At 39.1% G+C, this 19,318-nt stretch overlaps 1 protein-coding gene across 3 annotated transcripts in view; it reads right to left on the bottom strand.

Annotated features, from left to right (window-relative positions):
• The window catches only part of TBC1D15 (TBC1 domain family member 15), a 35,591-nt gene extending 16,703 nt beyond the window's left edge, over window positions 1–18,888 (bottom strand). The window contains exons 1-6 of one of the 3 annotated variants that reach the window (XM_068190230.1): window positions 18,743–18,888; window positions 7,770–7,868; window positions 7,454–7,528; window positions 6,585–6,723; window positions 4,609–4,819; window positions 638–737 (exon numbers count right to left, since the gene is read on the bottom strand). In XM_068190230.1, the coding sequence (XP_068046331.1) occupies window positions 638–737; window positions 4,609–4,819; window positions 6,585–6,723; window positions 7,454–7,528; window positions 7,770–7,868; window positions 18,743–18,766 (648 nt within the window). In that variant the 5' untranslated portion in view covers window positions 18,767–18,888. Of the gene's footprint in view, window positions 1–637; window positions 738–4,608; window positions 4,820–6,584; window positions 6,724–7,453; window positions 7,529–7,769; window positions 7,869–18,548; window positions 18,587–18,742 lie in introns of those variants that run through there. The other 2 variants (XM_068190232.1, XM_068190231.1) reach the window with 2 other exon arrangements.
• Between the last annotated feature and the right edge of the window lie 430 nt (window positions 18,889–19,318).

The following is a 19,318-nucleotide window of genomic DNA, read 5'->3' as shown; positions in this document are numbered from 1 at the left end:
AGAAACTAACGTAATTAATTCATGAAGAATTTCTTTAATTAAACACATCAGTGGATCAACTCTCTGGCCTCATTTAAGTCACTCAAGTTTTGCTGCTGCCTTTCACAAGTCCATAAGCCCCACCAAATGATAAGCCATTGTAGTATTTAAAAAATGCATATTTTTAGCCAATACTGTCCTCTTTGATGCTGTATTTCCATTATCCCTTCAAAAGCCTCAGAAAATATCAATGAAAAAAATACTTAGTCAAGGAAAACTTAGAAAATTATAATTAATATGTTGTGGTAACTCCTAAAATATTTCCTTTCCCCCCTAAGACTAAGACAAATGTATGAATCACAGAGAACGTGAACTTGAACGTGAACTTTGAAATAATAACACAGGAAAGTTAAGAAGTTATTACATCATAGAAAACAACTTACAATTAATTGTACTTTCTATAGCAAGCATTTGGTTTAGGATAAAGTTAATGTTTCTACAATGGCATTATTCTTGGCAATAATTAACAACGTCATAAATGGCATTATTGCTTCTACAATGGCATTAAATCATTACTCAGCAAATATTCCTGTGACATGGTAGGGTGCATTTTTTCAATACATGTCTTCAGAATAAAAAATTTGAAGATATTACATACTTGTAATAAGCCATAAGATGATTCATCAAAGAGATTTTCAAAAGACTGAGACAGTGACTTCTGAGTCTTCACAAGAAGAACCCGTTCATCATGTGGAGATCTGCAATAAAATTTAAAAAGCATGTCTGGGTCCGACTGCTTTTTTTGTACAATTTTCAGAATGTTTACTGGTTTTCTGAAGTCACATTTCAGGCTTTGTGCAAAAAATAAAAGATTTGATGCAAGATCATTCATGTGATGCAAGATCAGTCCTTGGCACAAGTTAACCAACTAATGCTACATAAAACAGAACCTTCATTTTTCAAAAGATTATGTTATTTTTATATTGATTTTGAATTGTACTATTTCATTCCCTGAAAAATGAAGCTTTAGAAATTTTTTTGAGAAATTACTCTGGAAGATAACTCCATTTACATGTAGGTAACAGAATTTTCTTCTAGTACATTTTTTTAGTTTTGACAATGGACAAAAAAAGGTGACACAGGAAATGTAGTGAGACACAGCCTCAACACAATATATGCTGAAACTCCCTTAACAAAACAGAGGAAATGAAAAGAGCCTATGTCACCCATATATAGTTAAGGAATTCTTTCTACCAGTTAGTAAATCTTGCATTATGGCACCCTGTAAAACATTACATTAAGGAACACAAACTGCTTTTCAATGTATGAAAGCACATCAACAAATTCTAACCAATAGTACTACAACCGATCCTGTCAGAATAATTCTAAGATTCATACTGACAGGAGCTTAAAAGACATCAGAGCCATCATACTGCAAAACAGAACCACCTCAGTACAGCCCTGCAAATATATTTCTGTGTTGACTCCAAAAGCTTAATAAACACAAACCTGACTTGGCCTAACTCACTGTATTAGTACACTCCTGCTCAATACATTTGCTACTCAACAGGGTTCCACAGGCAGATGAAAATGACACCAAAGGCATTGAAACCATGCTGTTCCTAGTAAGGAATCTTTTCTTTTGCTCTCACACCTACTCCCCCTGCAACATCCCATTCTGCCCCCTTCTCCAGCACAGGCACCCCATTTCTTCCTTAAGCAGCTGCTGAATCACCAATTTACTGCTCAGTAGATGACAGAAGAGAGAACAGCTCAGAAAGCAGGCTGACATTCAAGCCTCAGAGTTTGTATCCAGGCAGGAGAAAGCCAAGAACTTTGCCATCTGACCTTAATCCATTGCACAGACTTATATTTATAAAATACCTCTCTATTGCTCTCTCACAAAGTTTAAATCCACTATTTCTAGTCTTTGAAAGAAAAATTACTTTCCTTTTTATTAGCACCTGCATCATCTACCATGTTATTAAAGTCAAAGATAAGAACTTTAATAAGCCTTATCTCTTTCCCATTCCAACAGGACAGGATACTGTAAACACTGACGGATATGAAATGCAACAAGAGATCTTCTTTTGAGACAGCCAGACATCACAGTCATAGTTCTGAGCCACGAACAGCTAATGAAGCTCAATTGGGTTTTTCTAAAGAGCAGCACAGGGGCAAAGGCTGAGTCATGTATTATGTTTTTCTTAACTAAGAGAATTAAAATCTTGTATCATACCTCTTTTAATTAAACACACTTTCTGGACAGTCAGGCAGGTATCAACACATACTTAAGTAATGTTCAAAAATTTGTGAGCTAAACACTTTCTGAAACTTCCTCATAGTCCTGCGACTTAGAAAGTGTCATCTCTGCACATGGTATTTTCTCAATATTAGACTGGTGCAATCAAACTAGAAGGCACCTAACCCTTAGGACAACAAATCACAACTATTTTGTATGAGTTTAGCTGCTTCATGATGATTTTAGCAATGATGTGATATTAATAAAGAATGGTGTTAGAGAAGGACAAAATCTTGAGGTAATAGGAAAATCAGAAAATACCTACAACATAAAGAGAATATATACATAAGCTAAAATTTCTGCCTTAATATCAATATCCCATATTTTATAAAATACAAGTTGGGATAACAAGTAATTACACTGACAAATATTTACTTGTGGCATCCAGACAGCTGAGTAAACATCTTTTCCTAAATGAGGTTGCGAGCTGAGATACATTATGTACTAAAGAATGAATAACCATTATGAAACAACAGAAACATACAGATTGACTCTGTCATTTCCATAACTTGGATGGCCTATTTGTTCTTTTCTCTTTCCTTAGAAAAAAATAATAATCATAATTCATGACTAGACAACAAAAGAGAATTTGGTGACAGAAGAGACCTTAACTGAATAAGAAAACTAAAACTGAAAGTTCCTGCTCACATCAATGCTGAAGGTCATCCAAACTGAATTTCCATAGCTATCATTGCTTTTTGCTTTAAAGTTCCTGAAGTATCTGCTCTTGTATTCATTAATGCTTACAGCTGTTCAAGGTGGCAATACCAAGCAGCACGGCACAGCCTGGAAGCTTGAATATCACCTCAAGTTTTGCTGTCTTATCCTAGCAATCAGTTAGAAAATTTCAAATATGTTGTCGCAGTCCACAGGTAACAGATTACACAGATCTGATATAAATCTTTCTGTGACTCAGACCAACAGGACAACAATGTTTCCCTATGCCTGCAGAGGCTGGGAAATTATGAATCTAAATGAGGATGTTTAAGGAAGGGAACCTAGAGAAAAAAAAACCCTCAGGATTTAAGAGGAAGTTGTCATTCAGAATTTTCTAATCTACAGTTGTACAGAGAATACTCCTATTTACAAGTTCATCCTGTCCCCCTATTAACCTCTCCTTTGGTCTTCCTGACTTTTCCCCTTACAAAGCTTACATACAATGCTACAGCCATTCTACCAACTGGACACACTGACCATGCTACCTTCTCCAAGCAGCTGAAAACTTCTGATTATCACAAACCCCAACACCATGTCTTGAAACTGTCAAAGTCTTTCACAAATCAGTTCAATAAATATACAACCACTCACATCCTACTGACTTGTTCTCCAGCAAAATTTTCCTCAGTATTACTCAGCATCAGCCTGCCCTACTTGTTGAAGGCATCTCTGGCCTCAGTAATGCTACTAATGTAAGAAGAGCCCTCTGTAAGGATTCCTACAGTCATTTCACTATCCACTTTCAAATCTGTCATCACACTATTATGTTGCAAGTGACAATAGCAAAACACTTTTGAAAACAGATTACATGCTACACTAATATTACAGCTGTTCTAGGTATACATGACATATCACATGTATTTCTTCATATTCTATCTAACCTTATTTACCTGTTGGCTTCTTAAATTATACTTATGCCTACATGGTGAGAGCAGAAAATTTTATTTTATTCTACATGTATGCATGCTGATCAAAAAGGCTATCCTAGTAAAAAACTTGGAAATAGCACAATATAACTACACAACAACCTCAAATTACTTAATAGAATGATAGGGTCTTAATTATATTTACACTGAGATAGCTGATTTGTGTAGTGAAGATCAAGAGTGAAACACTGGCCAGGCAAGAAATTACAGGGTAACAGAATTGTGGGGGAAAACATTTATATTCCAATTGATCTAGCTGACAGTACCGTAAGTTACCTTGCACATTCATGTAAATACTCATGCATATTTTGCACAAAGAAGACAATCTCAAATTGTAACACAAATTATCACATTTTATAGAAGTAGCTCATGAAGGATTTAACTTTTACACTGCATGTTCATAAGGAACTTCTGCACCCACTAGAGGGAGCAACTGAGGCATTCAGAGCTAGTAACACTTCAGATTCTGAAATACTTCATAAATCAATCCAACAATTTTTAAACTTCAGCTTACATTCCAAACGCATATGTGAAACCACAGTTTCAGTCACCTTGAAAACTATTTCTACTAATTTAAAAAATGAATGGAATAACAATCAGGAAGTATTACTCTGAAATTCTTTAGGTGATTTAAGTAAACCAATAATCTGTATTTTACAGAACTAAATGTTGTCTGATACTTACTCATTCAGTGCAACATGCTTTTCAAGACATTTAATCAATGGTTTGCTATCTCCATGATGAAAGTGAAGAGCTGGAAGCTTTACATCATCCTTCAGACAGAACACCAAATAAGACCATCCCATGCCTTTTTTGTTTTGTTTGATTGATTTCAGATCTGTCAAACTGAACAGGAACGACCACTTGCTTTCTCTGTTTGCATGAGTTGTAGCATCTTAAAAACAAAATTAGCACATTATTTTAGTTTGACTTTCAGTGTTAGCAATTATAAATACATTATATCTGTCACTGTTCCTAAAAAACAAGCTCAAAACTTAAACACCAGCATTGGTTCTAATAATAAAATGCGCACTGTAACTACTATTTCTGGATTTCCCTTTGAGCCTCCATGTAAAACAATCAACAAGTCCATCAGGCTACTCCCCTAAAACTGTACCTACAGTTTATAGGAAAAGGTTTTTCACCCAGAGGATGGCTGGGCACTGGAACAGGCTCCCAGGGAAGTGGTCATGGCATTAAGCTTAACAAGAGTTCAAGAAGCATTTGGACAACACTCTCAGGTACATCATGTGATTCTTGGGGTTGTCCTGTGCAGGGCCAAGAGTTGGACTTTGATGATCCCTGTGGGTCACCTGCAACTCAAGATACTCTGTGATCCTACAACAGAAGTGATCAAGCAGCTAAATGTACATCTGCTGTATCAAATTCCAGCAGCAAGCTAAATCCAACCTGCACCTCCACCAGGTAGCGCTACTTACTCAAACTAAACATAGTATGTGCTACAATCCTGTAACTTATATGTTACCCACAGTTACTAGCCACGTGTCATGCAAGGCTGCTACCAAAGTACGGGCAAAGGAATTGGAGATCTCCTTCTCATCTTTTCCTCCTGTAGTGTGCAAGCTTGCATACATGCTGTGCAAAACTGCATATATTCAAGGAGCAGGGATTAAAGTGTACTTTACCAGAGGACACAAAATTGCCAGCATGTCCAGAAGGAATTTGGGATACCCCCTGGCCTGCTCCCATCAAATTATAGCAATTGGAAATAAGCAAGAAGTGGCAAAGAGCATAATCCAAGCCTGTAGCCCTCAGTGACACTCACTATGGATGAAGACATGCTCTGCTGACTGGAGATGAAAATTCAATACAAACTAGTGATGTGGTAAACCACATTTATCCAACAGAGATGCTCTGTGTGTGTGTATATATAAAAACCAGGACTGTGCTTTACTCAAAAACACTCATAATCTGACATCTAAACCCTGTACTCATACAAGACAGACATGACATTTAAAACCATTGTAAAGACGGTAAAATAAGCACAATAATGCCCAGTTACAGGCTGAAATAATACATGGAAAACAAGTATTATTAAACAAAAAATACTATGTGAGAATCAGAGAAAAAAAGATTACTCTAGAATCACTGTTCTTTTGTCACAACTTGTTTTTCAACATCTCTACTGAGACACTATAACAAAAATGGTGTAGCTGTAGAATTATTTTGTCCATGTAAAAAAGACCATATTAAAGACCCACGTATGTCATAACTGTACATTCCATCTCCCCCTGCTGCTGCAGTATGGAAAGGCATTTGAGTAGTAACTCACTTATTTTTCTATTTTCATTTCTAACATGACATCTAGTTTGAATTCCACTTGTTTTAAAGAATGCAAGCCCAGTGCAGATAAAACTGCTACTACATCTAATGATGAAGCAAGAAGTTAGATTTAATGGTCTTTTCCAATACTCTACTTCCAATTCTCTACCAATTTAAGGAAAAAAAGAGGCAGATGACAGCTATTCCACTTGTAAATTTTTTTCCACACCCAGAGATTCACCTCTTCGCACAAATGAATCCCAGCCTTTCAAAAAGGCTATTCTTAAAGGCAACTCTTCAGTTACAAGTTACCATCATGGAAGAAAACCAAAACACTGTACACACAAAAAAGCCCTCCACATTGTTTTTTTAAGTACCTCCATTTGAATGAGGTTTCTTCTTAAAAGAGACTGTGGTGACCATGTCCCATTCTGCTTCATAACTACTTGGACGGTCTGCTCCTCGGGAACAATTTTCTTTTGGAGTTTGAGTCCACTCCACAACAGAACTGGAATCCTGAGAGAAACAACAAAACCAACTATCAAAAAACACAGGGCATGAAAATTGACCTGGTTTCTCAGATTCAACATGAAGAATCAGCATCTTTATTTCGTAGATTAAAAGAAAATGTATTGAAATCCTCAGAAACATGATACAGTTCAACACAGGAAATTTGGACTTATGACTAAGACTATGTGGTTTTACTTAGTAAACGCCAACATCCTAAAATATCTTTGCCTCTCTTGCAGAGTCTATGAACATAACAAATTATTTATTTAAGTGTAAAACTTGAATCTTTTTTATTTAGCCCCATCCTCTTAATACTGATTAAATACCAAATATCACTGCATCTTGGAACCCCCACAGACTTCTATTTTTATTCTGCATTGGAACAGCACCTCTCACTTTCGTGTCTAACTATGAAGAGTGAATCACTAAACTGCAACACAGTAGATGCAGAGGGACTGCTGAATTTGATATATTTACACTCATTTGGTCTTTACTATTCATAGCTAGTTCCCTACTATTTTATTTGTGAACCAAGTAAAAACTAAATACAGACAACCTACACACATATTCTAACAACCTGAACTGACCTGCAGTCTGCAAGTAAGATTCCTACATATAGCTATTACTACCAATAATAAATAAGCTTTGCTTCCAGCTATGAAATCACCTACACATTAGTTAACACAAAATAAAATCTCCAAAGAAACATAATGAAGAACACTGATAACTAACAAACCTTTCCAGCACAAAGGATATTAGAAGTATCCAAAGTCTCATCCAGTGGTCTCCAGTCTACTACCACTTCATTTTCCTACAATACAAATCACAAAAAATTCAACACTACACAGCAAAGTACCTATTGCCATATATAGTCATGGTGTGACTATGTTAAAACTTACATATACATATAAATGATGACAATGTCAAACACAATGTGATGTTTGTTGATTTACAAAATCCTACAATTTAAAAAGGCATTTCAGATTTGCCAAACTTGTTATGCGCTTTGCCAACAAATACACAAAAGTTCTGTAACCGTATTATGCAAATACCTTTTCTATGACACGCAGTATTCCTGCTATTAAGCTGTCCTGGTCATCATTTTTTCCACAGGAGGAGTGAATGAAAACTCCTTCTTGCTCATATACAACCTATAACAAATGAGTAATGAAATTTAAAACACAATGTTTTAAAATCCTTAAAATTGCTTATCCCCCTATGGTACTTATTATCATTTTGACTCACTGACAGAAGTTGAAATAAATACTTCTATCTTGTTAGGGATTTTGTTACAAAGAGTCCAAGATCCAAGTCTTTCACTTACCTAAATCAAGAAACAATAGGAAATGGAACTGATCAAACTTACCCTCTAAGCAACATACTGACTACTAATACTTTGTTAAAACACTACAAGAAAATGCATTCAATACCTAGTTATTTTTAAATCAGCAGGCACAGGTTCAGTGAAAGTCCTATACAGCTTTTAAAACATTAAAAGGCTTTCTTACACAGTCTGCCTTTCTGCCACCTGCCATTAAGAATTGAAATTATAAAACTAATTTAAATTTAAAATGGACCAAATAGTGTAAAAAGATGAACTCTAGAGAAATAAAAAAACTATACTCTGAAATTAAATGCCTAATCCTACATTCAGGGCCAGTGGCAAAGATTCCATCTGAAAGGTAGAACTATGTAACAGTTGGATAAGAAAGGCTTTAGAAGTGCACACAGCCCACATAACTTTTGCATTTCAACATTTGCAAAACCCTTCACAGTATTGTGATAATGCTCTCAAAAAAAAATAAAAAGAAAATCAGAGAACCCTTAGCTGTCAAAATTTAGCAGGCTTTTCAAAGCTACATACACATACTCTTAAAAGCTCTATAAATACTGTAAATGGGTCCTATTTTACACAGGTCTAAGAGTGAAGAGTCCCTTTGATTTTGTGAAAGTGAAATAAATCAAATAGTAACAACAATTGTTTCAGAAACATTTTCATTTTCACACTAAGATGCGAACACTGCCTTAAGAAACATATTTTTAAGGGCAAAGCCTAAAAATTTTTACCTAATGAGAGAGAGATAATGTATTTGTTTGGTTCTAAAATATCAAGAGCTATTTTTTCTCATTTATCTGCTTTCTAAAATCATTACACTTGTAGTCAGGCCAGTAAACTAAAAGGTTAGGTGTGTAAGCTTAACTAGCCAGATGAGAAAACATGGCTTAAAAAGAGCCTTAAAATTCACTTAATTCATCCTTTCTGTTTTAGTTTTGCTTCAATTTCTCTACCTTTTACACAAGCAAGGAATTTCAAGAGTGTCCTGGTTAAACAGAAATATCACTTGGAAGAAATCTTAAAAGGTCACTTAGCACATCTGCTTGAAGGATTATTAACATCATTGCCTTTCGAATATTGGAAGTCTTCTTTCCTGTTGTCTATTACAGGGGGTTTTTTTTTTGTCTTTTCTATCCAAAAAGATCCTCACTCTATTTCTACCAATTATCTCTTTTCAAATTCAGTTCTGTTCAAACAAGGCAACTTTGATATTTATTTAAATTTTACCTTCTAGCTATTTGGACTTAATCTATCATGAAAACTAGTCAGAAATATGAACCAGTCATCAACCACTGGGACAGCTGCTCCAGCAAAAAAAAAAAAAAAATCTATTTGTATCAGAGTTATACTGGTAGAAGTGCACTTCTGCCAAAAATATTAGTAACTATCATAAAGTATACCTTCTCAGTCTAGAAGGTATGAGATCTAATAACTGGTTTTATTATTTTTCTGTCCATTAATCTCTGAGAAGGACAAACACTTCCTTTCATGGGAAAAGAAAATGTGTTTCCAATGCCACAGTTGTCATGCAACTGAAAAAATCTTACACTGCTCTTTGTAACAGCTTCAGCTCCCTGTGCCATGCTCCACCAAAATAGGTGATAAAACCAAAGCACATGCTCAGAACTTCAGAGGCTGTTTGTAAAACAGAGGACTGGTCACAAAGCACCTTATTCCCCTCATACTGTTATTTAAGAGAAAATCTTCTCCAAGTTTGAAAGGCCAGAAGGCCAAGCTGCTGAGATTTTTCTTTTCCAATCACAAGCATGATCTATTTATATACTTTTTCCAACTGTTAACTGGAACTGTAACTAATTTGAAGAAAGAGATAACATTGATTGTACAAAAGAGTATCTAGATGTTTTTCCACAGTTAATCCCTCTGCAGAACATTTTGGGAGTTACCATCTTGAATTCTTCAAAATACTGAGCCACTCTATTCAGCAGGACTTTGTAAGGTAACTCCATAAACGCATTTGAACAAACTGAGTTTGGAAATGTAATTCTATAGTGGTAGCACCCGAAAATTAGCTACACTGGGTAGCTATATTTCACACAATGTTCTTAGCAAGCTGAAAATTCAAAAATGCTACTAAGTATTCTTACAGTACTTTACAGTAAAACATAGCTTGTTACAGATTTTTGTTTTCTGGTACTGCAACATTGGCAAGCTATTCAAAATCATTTTAAAGACTAAAAGTAATGTTAAATTACATGTACAAGCAATTAGTACTAAGGAAAGCACCAAACTGAAAGACAGTATACCAACAGTTAGATTTGAGTAAAACCCCATCCATCAGTAGACAACTGCTACTAAACTTAGTAGCTAAATCTCACACACCACGTGGCCTACAAAGGTTTTTGCTCAGGGCCTCTGCAGCCCAATACTCAGGGAAATGCCTGGTGAGTCAGTACACTTGGACCTCTTAAGCATTCAAGAAAACAGATTTCAAAACTAAGTAATGGCTTCACACTCTGCCTCTTGCCTAAGCAGTAGGTTACTGCAGAACATGCAAAAAGGCAGTAAATGTTGGAGGATGACCTGAAGCATCAGGAAAACACCAAGGACTTGTGTAAGGTCTGCATGCAACATCTATGTACTGAGATCCTACATATGGAGAGAGTAGAAGGAACTAGATATGGGCAGGGCAAGATAATGAGACTGATGCCCTCTCATTAGCTGTTGAAGTAACTATAACCCCTCCAGACCCAACCCAAATCTGCTTCTGTATTACCGGTCAACCCCCTCGGCACAGGAAAGCAACCTAACCTCCTTGAAAAATCTTGATAATCTTTAGCCTTTAGTGAACTAGGAAGGCCTCATTATCAACTGTGTGAAAGAATTCAAGAGTTTTAAAGAATATTATCTGCTCAGTTAGTCCATTACGCTTTTTGTATTACAAGACAGGAAAATACCCTACTGGCTCACCTTGGTTTTATACTATTCATTATTTTACATATTCATCACGGGCTCCTTTACAAAGGTGAAAAGTATGTAGAGACAAGCTCAATCGTTCATTTTGTTTTCATATGATTAGAGCCATCACTCTTCCCCTAAATCTACACAAAATCAATAAGCCCATCATAAAAAAAAAAGACAAGTTGATGTTAATAAGTGCATACCACAGGTCACTAGATAAGTCAACATGTCCCTAGGATTTTAATAAAATCCCAAAAGTATCCCTCACCCCAGTATTACAGCCCTTCCAACCATCCAGCTAATAAGAATTCTGTGTTCTGCAGTCTATCCACTGGTCCCTGAAATAGAGCCTTAGGGAAGAAAAGCCCTTTATGTTGCTCAGATGCTCGAGGCCAAAAGAGCTGTCCAGCAATGACAGGTCTCGCTACAGACTTTAACAGTGATTGTTCTGATTTCTTCTGTACCTGTTTGCAAACATCTACTGAACTGCCCACTGAGATGTGTATATCACAAGTTTAGATGTTTTTACCTACATGAAAGCCAGACTCTGCTGGTTCCACAATAAAAACAAATGAAAAAAGAAGAGTGTTTATCAAAAGCACATATCAACGCAACCAAAGCAAATAAAGATGTAATGCGACAGGAGCTGAATAATTTTGAAAATAACTTGATTTCAAATAAATTTTAATTATATCTTGTGGCTGTACATTGGAATTACTGAAAGATTTTAAGACAATTTACTAGCTTAAAGCTAGTTCTATGAAGAACAGATTTATCCATCCATGGTATCCTTAAGTTCCTAGAATACTTCAAATCATAAGCATTACTTAAGGCAACTTAAGACTGTAAAAGCATTCAGATGGCAACTTTTTTCTCTAAGAAAATGAAGGAGAGGGTAGGAAAAAAGTTAGTATGATTTAAGCATTACTTTTTAATAATCCTGAAGTCTCAAGTTTGAAATAAGATCTAACCGAGAAGCTTATGCTCGTAAGTCTTTAGTGCTTATCAAGTAGTCCGTGCTGGCAGCATACAAGCACAATTCACAGCATATTTATTTGTCCAGTTCTATTGAATGAAAACTAGACCCATTGCCTGTCTGTTTCAGAATCCCACCAAAAGCTAAAAATATATTTAAGTTTCCAAATGCTAGTGAGACACTTTGACCTGTTTCTTTTTTTCCTATGAGTGCTACAGAGGTCAAAGGCAAATTCACAATTCATCTGATCAGTCATTGAAAGCACTGTACCACACAGAGACAACAGCTATTCCAATTTGTATCCTGACTGAGGGTCTGTATAAACAGGGAACCACAGCCGAAAATTCAGGAAAGCTGCACAAAGCAATAGCTGTCTACCCACCTACTACTAAAAAGCAGACTGAAGCAGCAGGATGTAGGCTCCATTTACATGTCATGGCATATGCTAGTTAAGGTTCTGGAAAACTCCTCAAGTATTTATAGTCTGTGTCCAGCAAAAAATAGGTTTCTGAAGTCCCACCATTGCCCCAGTAACATTTTCTAAGAAATAAATTGCATCATTCTTAATATCATAAGGACATAGTATGGACAATGCATATCTCCAGATTTCTATTTTTCTGCTTACACTGAGCAGCAAACAGGCAATGTATGTAGGATTTTTGTTGTTTAAGACAGGTATGAGCAGAAGGCCTTTGGGATGCTGCACCAACAATATATGACAGATACAAGCAAAGCCTTGTGATTTAATGCTTGCTATTCTATAGCAATTTACAATCCTGTGCTACCCGCTAGTGAAAGATGACAACATTGCACCCTAAGACAATGAAGTATAGACAACAAATAAAAGGAGAGCTAAGATCTGGGGCTACCACAGAACAGGATGGTCCTGCCATCCTCACCCATGTATTTTCCACCCTGCCTGTGCTGAGCACCTAAGTATTAGCTGTCACCATGTGTACTGATTGTTTGTATCTCTTGTTCCTAGGTCTGTCACATACCAACAACCTGTCAAACACAGAAAACTTGAGAGAAAGGAGAAGCACTGCAACTCTCCCAGCTAGTTTGTCCCATGTTTCAGACACTTCATACTCTCACCCTGTGTTCTTGGGTGAACTCACTCTTGTGAGTGCCCCACTCACTTCCCTTTTCTGACAGAGTACAGCTCAAGGCCAGCACTGCTCTGCCAAGATGCCATCCAGCATCTCATAGTAGACACAGTTTGAAGCTTTTACATAGTCAATCAGCCACCGGTCTGGACCAAGTTACCAACTGTGGCACTGTGTAAATACTGATATTAACAACTTTTCAATAGCAGTTACTTCATTTTTTGCCTCATCTTAGAGAAACAGGTAAAGGACCTCACTAGCAAGTGACTGAATAGAAAAGTCTGAATGCTCTGCAAACTTCAAATTAAGGAAAATGGCTCTGTCCACAAACATCAACAACAGACATAGCAGCTGTGCAGCACCTTATTTTCAGATTCTAATGGAAAGGAAACAGAACAAAAAATGCAACACGGTAAGGAAACAATTACAGACCAATAAAATTAATTCAATTTAGACAACGGTTGGCCTAAGTGACCTTACACCCACGAAAGAAAGCATCTTAGTTTATAACTATGCATTAAGTAAAAATAAATTTAACTCAAAATAAAAGTCTACATTATACTGCTTGAATTTCCATCTTCCTCTTTGGAATAGCTGATGTTTGCCCAAAGCTTACTCGCACATCCACTGCTAAAGTGTCACTGGGCACATTGAAGTACCTACTGCATCAAAAGTCTGTTTCCAATGACTAGGCGCCAATACATTTGAGTGCTCCACAAAGCACCAAGCCAACATTAACTTGATCAACATGATCTTCTGCTCTACAGAAGATATGCTACAATATCTGGCATTTGAATTGTAATAAAATACAAATCACAGAATGGTTTGGGACCTTAAAGATCATCTAGCTGCAAGCCCCCTGCAATGGGCAGGCAACGTTCCACTAGACCAGGTTACTCACAGCCCTATCCAGCATGGTCTTGAACACCTCCAGGGATAGGGAGTAGACAACCTCTCTGGGCAATCTGTTTCAGTGTCTCGCCACACTCAGACCAAAGAACTTCTTCCTGATATCCAATCTACACCTATGCTCCCCCTTCAGCTGAAGGCTATTGCCCCTCATCCTATCACTACATTCCTCTGGGAAAAATCCCTCTCCAGCTCTCTTGTAAGCCCCCTTTATGTACTGGAAGGCACTCCAGGGTGTTCCTGGAGCCTTCTCTTCTCCAGACAGAAAAACCTCAACTCTCTCAGCCTTCCTTCGTAGGAGAGGTGCTCCAGCTCTCTGACCATCCTCATAGCTCTCTTTGCTACACTGGATCTATGTTTATGGTGGTGACTCCAGAGATGGACACAGTACTTGACATGGTGTCCTATGAGGGCACAGAAGAGGGGGAAAATCATCTCCCGTGATCTGCTGACCACACTGCTTTTGATGTGGCCCAAAACACAGTTGGCTTTCTGAGCTGCAGGTGGATATTTGAATCATATTGAGCTTTTCTCCCACAAACACCCTCAAGTTTTTCTCCCCTGAACTCATCTCAATCCATTCTCCACCCAGCCTGTACTTATGCTTGGGATTGTACTTACACTTGGCATTGTTGAACCTTGTATGCCTTTTGTTTACTGAGCTTGTGGCTCAAATTTATTTTACCTAGAAAGTAACATTTCACACCTGCCAGTCTTAAAAATACCCAATTTTTAGGTAGGGGAGGGGTGGAGAGGGACAGAATCCCACAAATGTTGTTCATGTTGTGACAAATAGGAGAAAGCTCTCAACACCAGGAACTACATAAGAAAAGTCTCCTACTTCACCACAGTACATATTTCAAGCTCTGCCTCGTGTGCTCTGAAGATTTCTTGAACTACAAGGTATTTTTGCTACTCATGCAACAATAGTGGGTTATCAGTGAAAACACAAGTCAGTTCAGGGTACTGGCAGCAAGAGCTTCAGCTAGTAACCCACTGGTCCTACTGTAAGAACTTCTGCAAAAAGAAATCCTTAATGAATATAAAATAAAAAGAAAATACAGAAATTTCAGAATTATCACTTAACTGCTTTACATTCAAGCATAATAAAGCCTTAAGTAAATTCAAGAGAGACAGTCTTCCGTTCACAAAGAAAACCCACAAAGAACAGTATAATCAAAAAGAATTATGATTGTATTCACAGTAAATTATAAAGGCTGAAAAAGATATAACAAATACTTTAAATCAAATGCTTAATAAAATGGTACAACAATGCATAGTACAGGAGCTTCTGTGCACTCACATTTAACTAGTAGAAGGTGGAACAAGATACTGCTTATCCCACAGAATAGATATACACCTAAAATCATTCACTGTATATATGCCAACAAAATACCTGAAGGATGCAAAGCGAATTTTAACACCATATTTAAAAAAAACAAAACAAACTTCCACTGCAAACACAAATCCCCTCCCCAAACATACAGCACTAACACCACTACTATTTAGTAATAGCTACAGTGCTCCGTGAACACTTCTAGTTGCTGAACTGGCCAGACATCTGAGCTCAGAGATAAAGCTCAGATGTTTGGCCAGTTAACACTCTGAAACTTTAACTCCAAGAGCAAGAGCACAAGCAAGTGAAAAATAACTTATCTGACAGCCCATGTGTCAATTGGTAACTTGAGAAAGATCTAACAGCCCATGTGCTGAAGATACTCTTAACTCCAAGAACATTAAAAAAGTATCATTACTGTCTTTAGATCAGCTGCAATAATCACCTGTATGCTGACAGACTGAAATCGAAGCTTGTACTTCTCCCCATACACAACTTTTTAGCTCATTTTCTAACACAGTTTTCTGTTATAAGGGTGAATCCAGAGTAAGTTCTCTGAATAAAATAAACAAACTGCCATTTTAAGTAATAAAAAGAGAGAAAACGTACTTGTTTTCATAAAGTATAATATATGTATAATTTATAAATATACCTGTTTACATTAAGTCAAAAGCTCTGAAAACAAATGACCTTACTACCAAGTTACTTCCAGAAAAAAATGGCAACTCTAAGAAAGGGTAAAAAACTGAAGCTCACACTGTTCTAGGGCAGATGGTCATTTATAAAGAATGAGTCATGACTCCAGAATTCAACTGCAGTAACTTTTCCTGAACCAAGTTAACCATCCATATAGGGAAAAACACTGATAAGAACCTCGCAAGAGGTTCCAGTAAGAAAAAAAAAATAACAGGACAAAAGTCCACGTAAAGTAGTACATAAGATAACCACATATTTAATTCATATCCCATTATTGTATGGAGCAGAAACCAGAGACTACATGAAATAGCTGGATTTCTGAATCTACTGATATAAATAATGTCTGGGAAATAAAATTAAAATTAGAAACATATAAACCAAACAAAAAACAAACAAATAAAACCCCAAAAACCTGCAATAGAGAAGGGAAAGGCAAACAGAGTAAAAATGTAATAGAAACCACAATCTTACATGGTTTGCTAAAACAAGTTTTTGTGGAAGTTGAAACAATGCAGGTTATCCAAGCTGCTTGATAGCCTGCCATGTGCTTTCCATGGGAACCACTTTGTGTAATATTTTGCAGAAAAGAGAACATACATTAAAATACATTTCTTTCATGCGATAAGATCTGCCACATGAGAATAAAGCACCCCACAAACTGCCTACTGTTCTTTCGGGAAGCTACCACCTGAAACACCCCATTACAACAAACTGCAGAGCCACAAGGAACACTGCCGTTAACTTAGGACATCCACAGCTTGTGAAAACACTGAAGTGCAAAAGGCCTGAAGTGAGAATGCTGGGTCTGTACCAACCTACACTGCATTTATTCCACCTAGAGTGAAATTTCATTAGTTTGTAAGCCCTTCCAAAATCTTGTTGCCACTCAAAGGAACAATTTGTGGTCCAATGTGCTCCCAACAGAAAACTAACCCAGATAAAAGTAAGCACAGTTGTATGTATTATTTCAGCTTGCTAGATCTAATCACTGGCAGATCAAATGAGTACAGTATCCAAGAAAGCAACAGTGCAACAGACAGGTGGGGAAATACAGAGAAGGATGGAACTGATCCTGAGAGCAGTGAAACGTCAAACCAGCCCAGCCACTTCATGAAGTTTGAGAAAACACAACTGTCAATTTTTCCTCTGGGTTAAAAGAGACATGGCAAAGAATGTTACTGAATTAGAAGTCGCATTGGTATTGTGGACGTGGCATAACTAAAACAGTTTTGCAATGTCTTAGAGATGCAATCTCAGGCAAACAAGGCTCTTGGAAAGGAACAATGATTACACAGCAAATTTACAAACAACTAATCCACAATCATTCTAGCATCTCATATAAACCATCATAATACAGCTGCTTTCACAAAAGACATCCTGAAGAAGATCCTGATAAAACATTAAGTAGAAAACAAAAAACCACCTGAAAAACTAGAAAATTAAAATATTTATCTAAAAAATTAAAATATTGCCGTTCATCCAATAAACTTCTGTGTTGATATTAAAATGGATAAAACCAGAAAAGGAACTTTCCTGTAAACATAAAAATTGGATGTGCATAGCTAGAAACAGCTGGGAGGACAGTATGACTATCTTTATATTTACACACTTAACAGCAGTAAAGACCATAAAAATAAAATTGCAAAAGCTCCAGCTGCACAAATTGCCTGCTCCAACAATTCTGGTTGAAACGGGTCTGGTAAGGTGGCACAACTCTAAGGAATTTTCATGCTATAGCTAAGGGCACTCCTCAGCAGCCTCGGAGAAGCGCAGACGTGGCTAATTACGTGTGTTCTCATACGCCCAGACCAGCATGAACTGAAACGATCATCTTCTGCCCCGTGCTGGAAAAGTGAAACCGCAGATTATCACACACTCACCATGGCTACTACATACAATCGGACACACACTGAGATTTTAAATCCTAAATAAAGGATCCACGTGCTTGAGAACACTGCATTGCAAAGCAACGCTTTCAGAAGACAGAGCCAGAAAATAAAACTATTTCTACAAAAAAAACAATACGGACGCAATTCATATCTGTTGGCGGGGGCGGAGGCAAACCAGTGGGTGTTGCTTGTACCTCCCTCTCCTGCGAGCTCAGCCCCTGTCAAGCAATAATGTTTCGTTCCGGAACGCTCGGCAAGGATCCACGACATACAAAAAATTTTTAATTACCAAATGATAGGACTGACAAGGCTTTGTACCCACGCCGGGGGCAGGTTCCCACACACTACCAGCGCGCAGGCCGGGGGAAAGGCCACTGCCGTCCATGAGCACCTCCGGGACACTCGGACACGTAGACGGGACAAGCCGCGTTCTTCTGCCTCAGGCCGAGAGCCAGCGCGGCCGCAGAGCTGCCCGCCCCCGGCGGAGAGCGGCCTCCCGCCGCCCTGGGGCCGGAGCCGAGCTGCCGCGGAGGCGCGGGGCGCTGCCCGGCCGGCAGGTGCGGCAAGGGCCCGAGTTCCGCCCGCCGGCCGCGACCGCCTCCGGCGCAGAGGCCCCGCGGCCGGTGCCAGCGCCCGGCCTGCCCGAGGCCGGGACGGCACGTACCCGGAGAGGCGGCCCCGTAAGGTGACACCCGCACGGCGGGGGAAAAGGCACCCGCACGCCATTCAGCAGCCCGACCCCTTCCCCGCGACTCCCGCCAGCTAGGGCGACCCAGCGCCCGACACGGCGCGTCCCGCGGGGGTAGAGGAGGGGAGAGGCCAGCCCGTCCGCCGCTCGTCGCCGCCCGCCCCCGTTACCTTGCCGCTCGGCGGGGCCGCCATGTTGCCCACGAGTGTTTATGGTGACGTAGCACTCCTCACGTGCTTCCCCGCCGCGCCACAACAACGGCGTCACAGCTGCGTGCCGCGCGTGCGCACTGCGCGGGGCCAGGCGGAGCCCCGGACGGAAAGGCTGCGGGCCGGGCCGGGGAGCGGGGCCTGGCGGCGCTGTTCTGTTCTGTTCCGTTCTGTTCCGTTCAAAGGCTGCGGGCCGGGCCGGGGAGCGAGGCCTGGCGGCGCTGTTCTGTTCTGTTCCGTTCTGTTCCGTTCAAAGGCTGCGGGCCGGGCCGGGGAGCGAGGCCTAGCGGAGCCCCGGACGGAAAGGCTGCGGGCCGGGCCGGGCCGGGGAGCGAGGCCTGGGCTGCGCTGTTCTGTTCCGTTCTGTTCCGTTCTGTTCCGTTCTGTTCCGTTCAAAGGCTGCGGGCCGGGCCGGGGAGCGAGGCCTGGGCTGCGCTGTTCTGTTCTGTTCTGTTCTGTTCCGTTCAAAGGCTGCGGGCCGGGCCGGGGAGCGAGGCCTGGGCTGCGCTGTTCTGTTCCGTTCCAGAAGCGGTCGCC

The sequence above is a fragment of the Anomalospiza imberbis genome, chromosome 5 (assembly GCF_031753505.1).
Source record: "Anomalospiza imberbis isolate Cuckoo-Finch-1a 21T00152 chromosome 5, ASM3175350v1, whole genome shotgun sequence".
In the NCBI taxonomy this organism is placed as follows: Eukaryota; Metazoa; Chordata; class Aves; order Passeriformes; family Viduidae; genus Anomalospiza; species Anomalospiza imberbis.
Note: the sequence above shows the minus strand (reverse complement) of the source record. Positions and strands in the feature narration are given on the sequence as shown.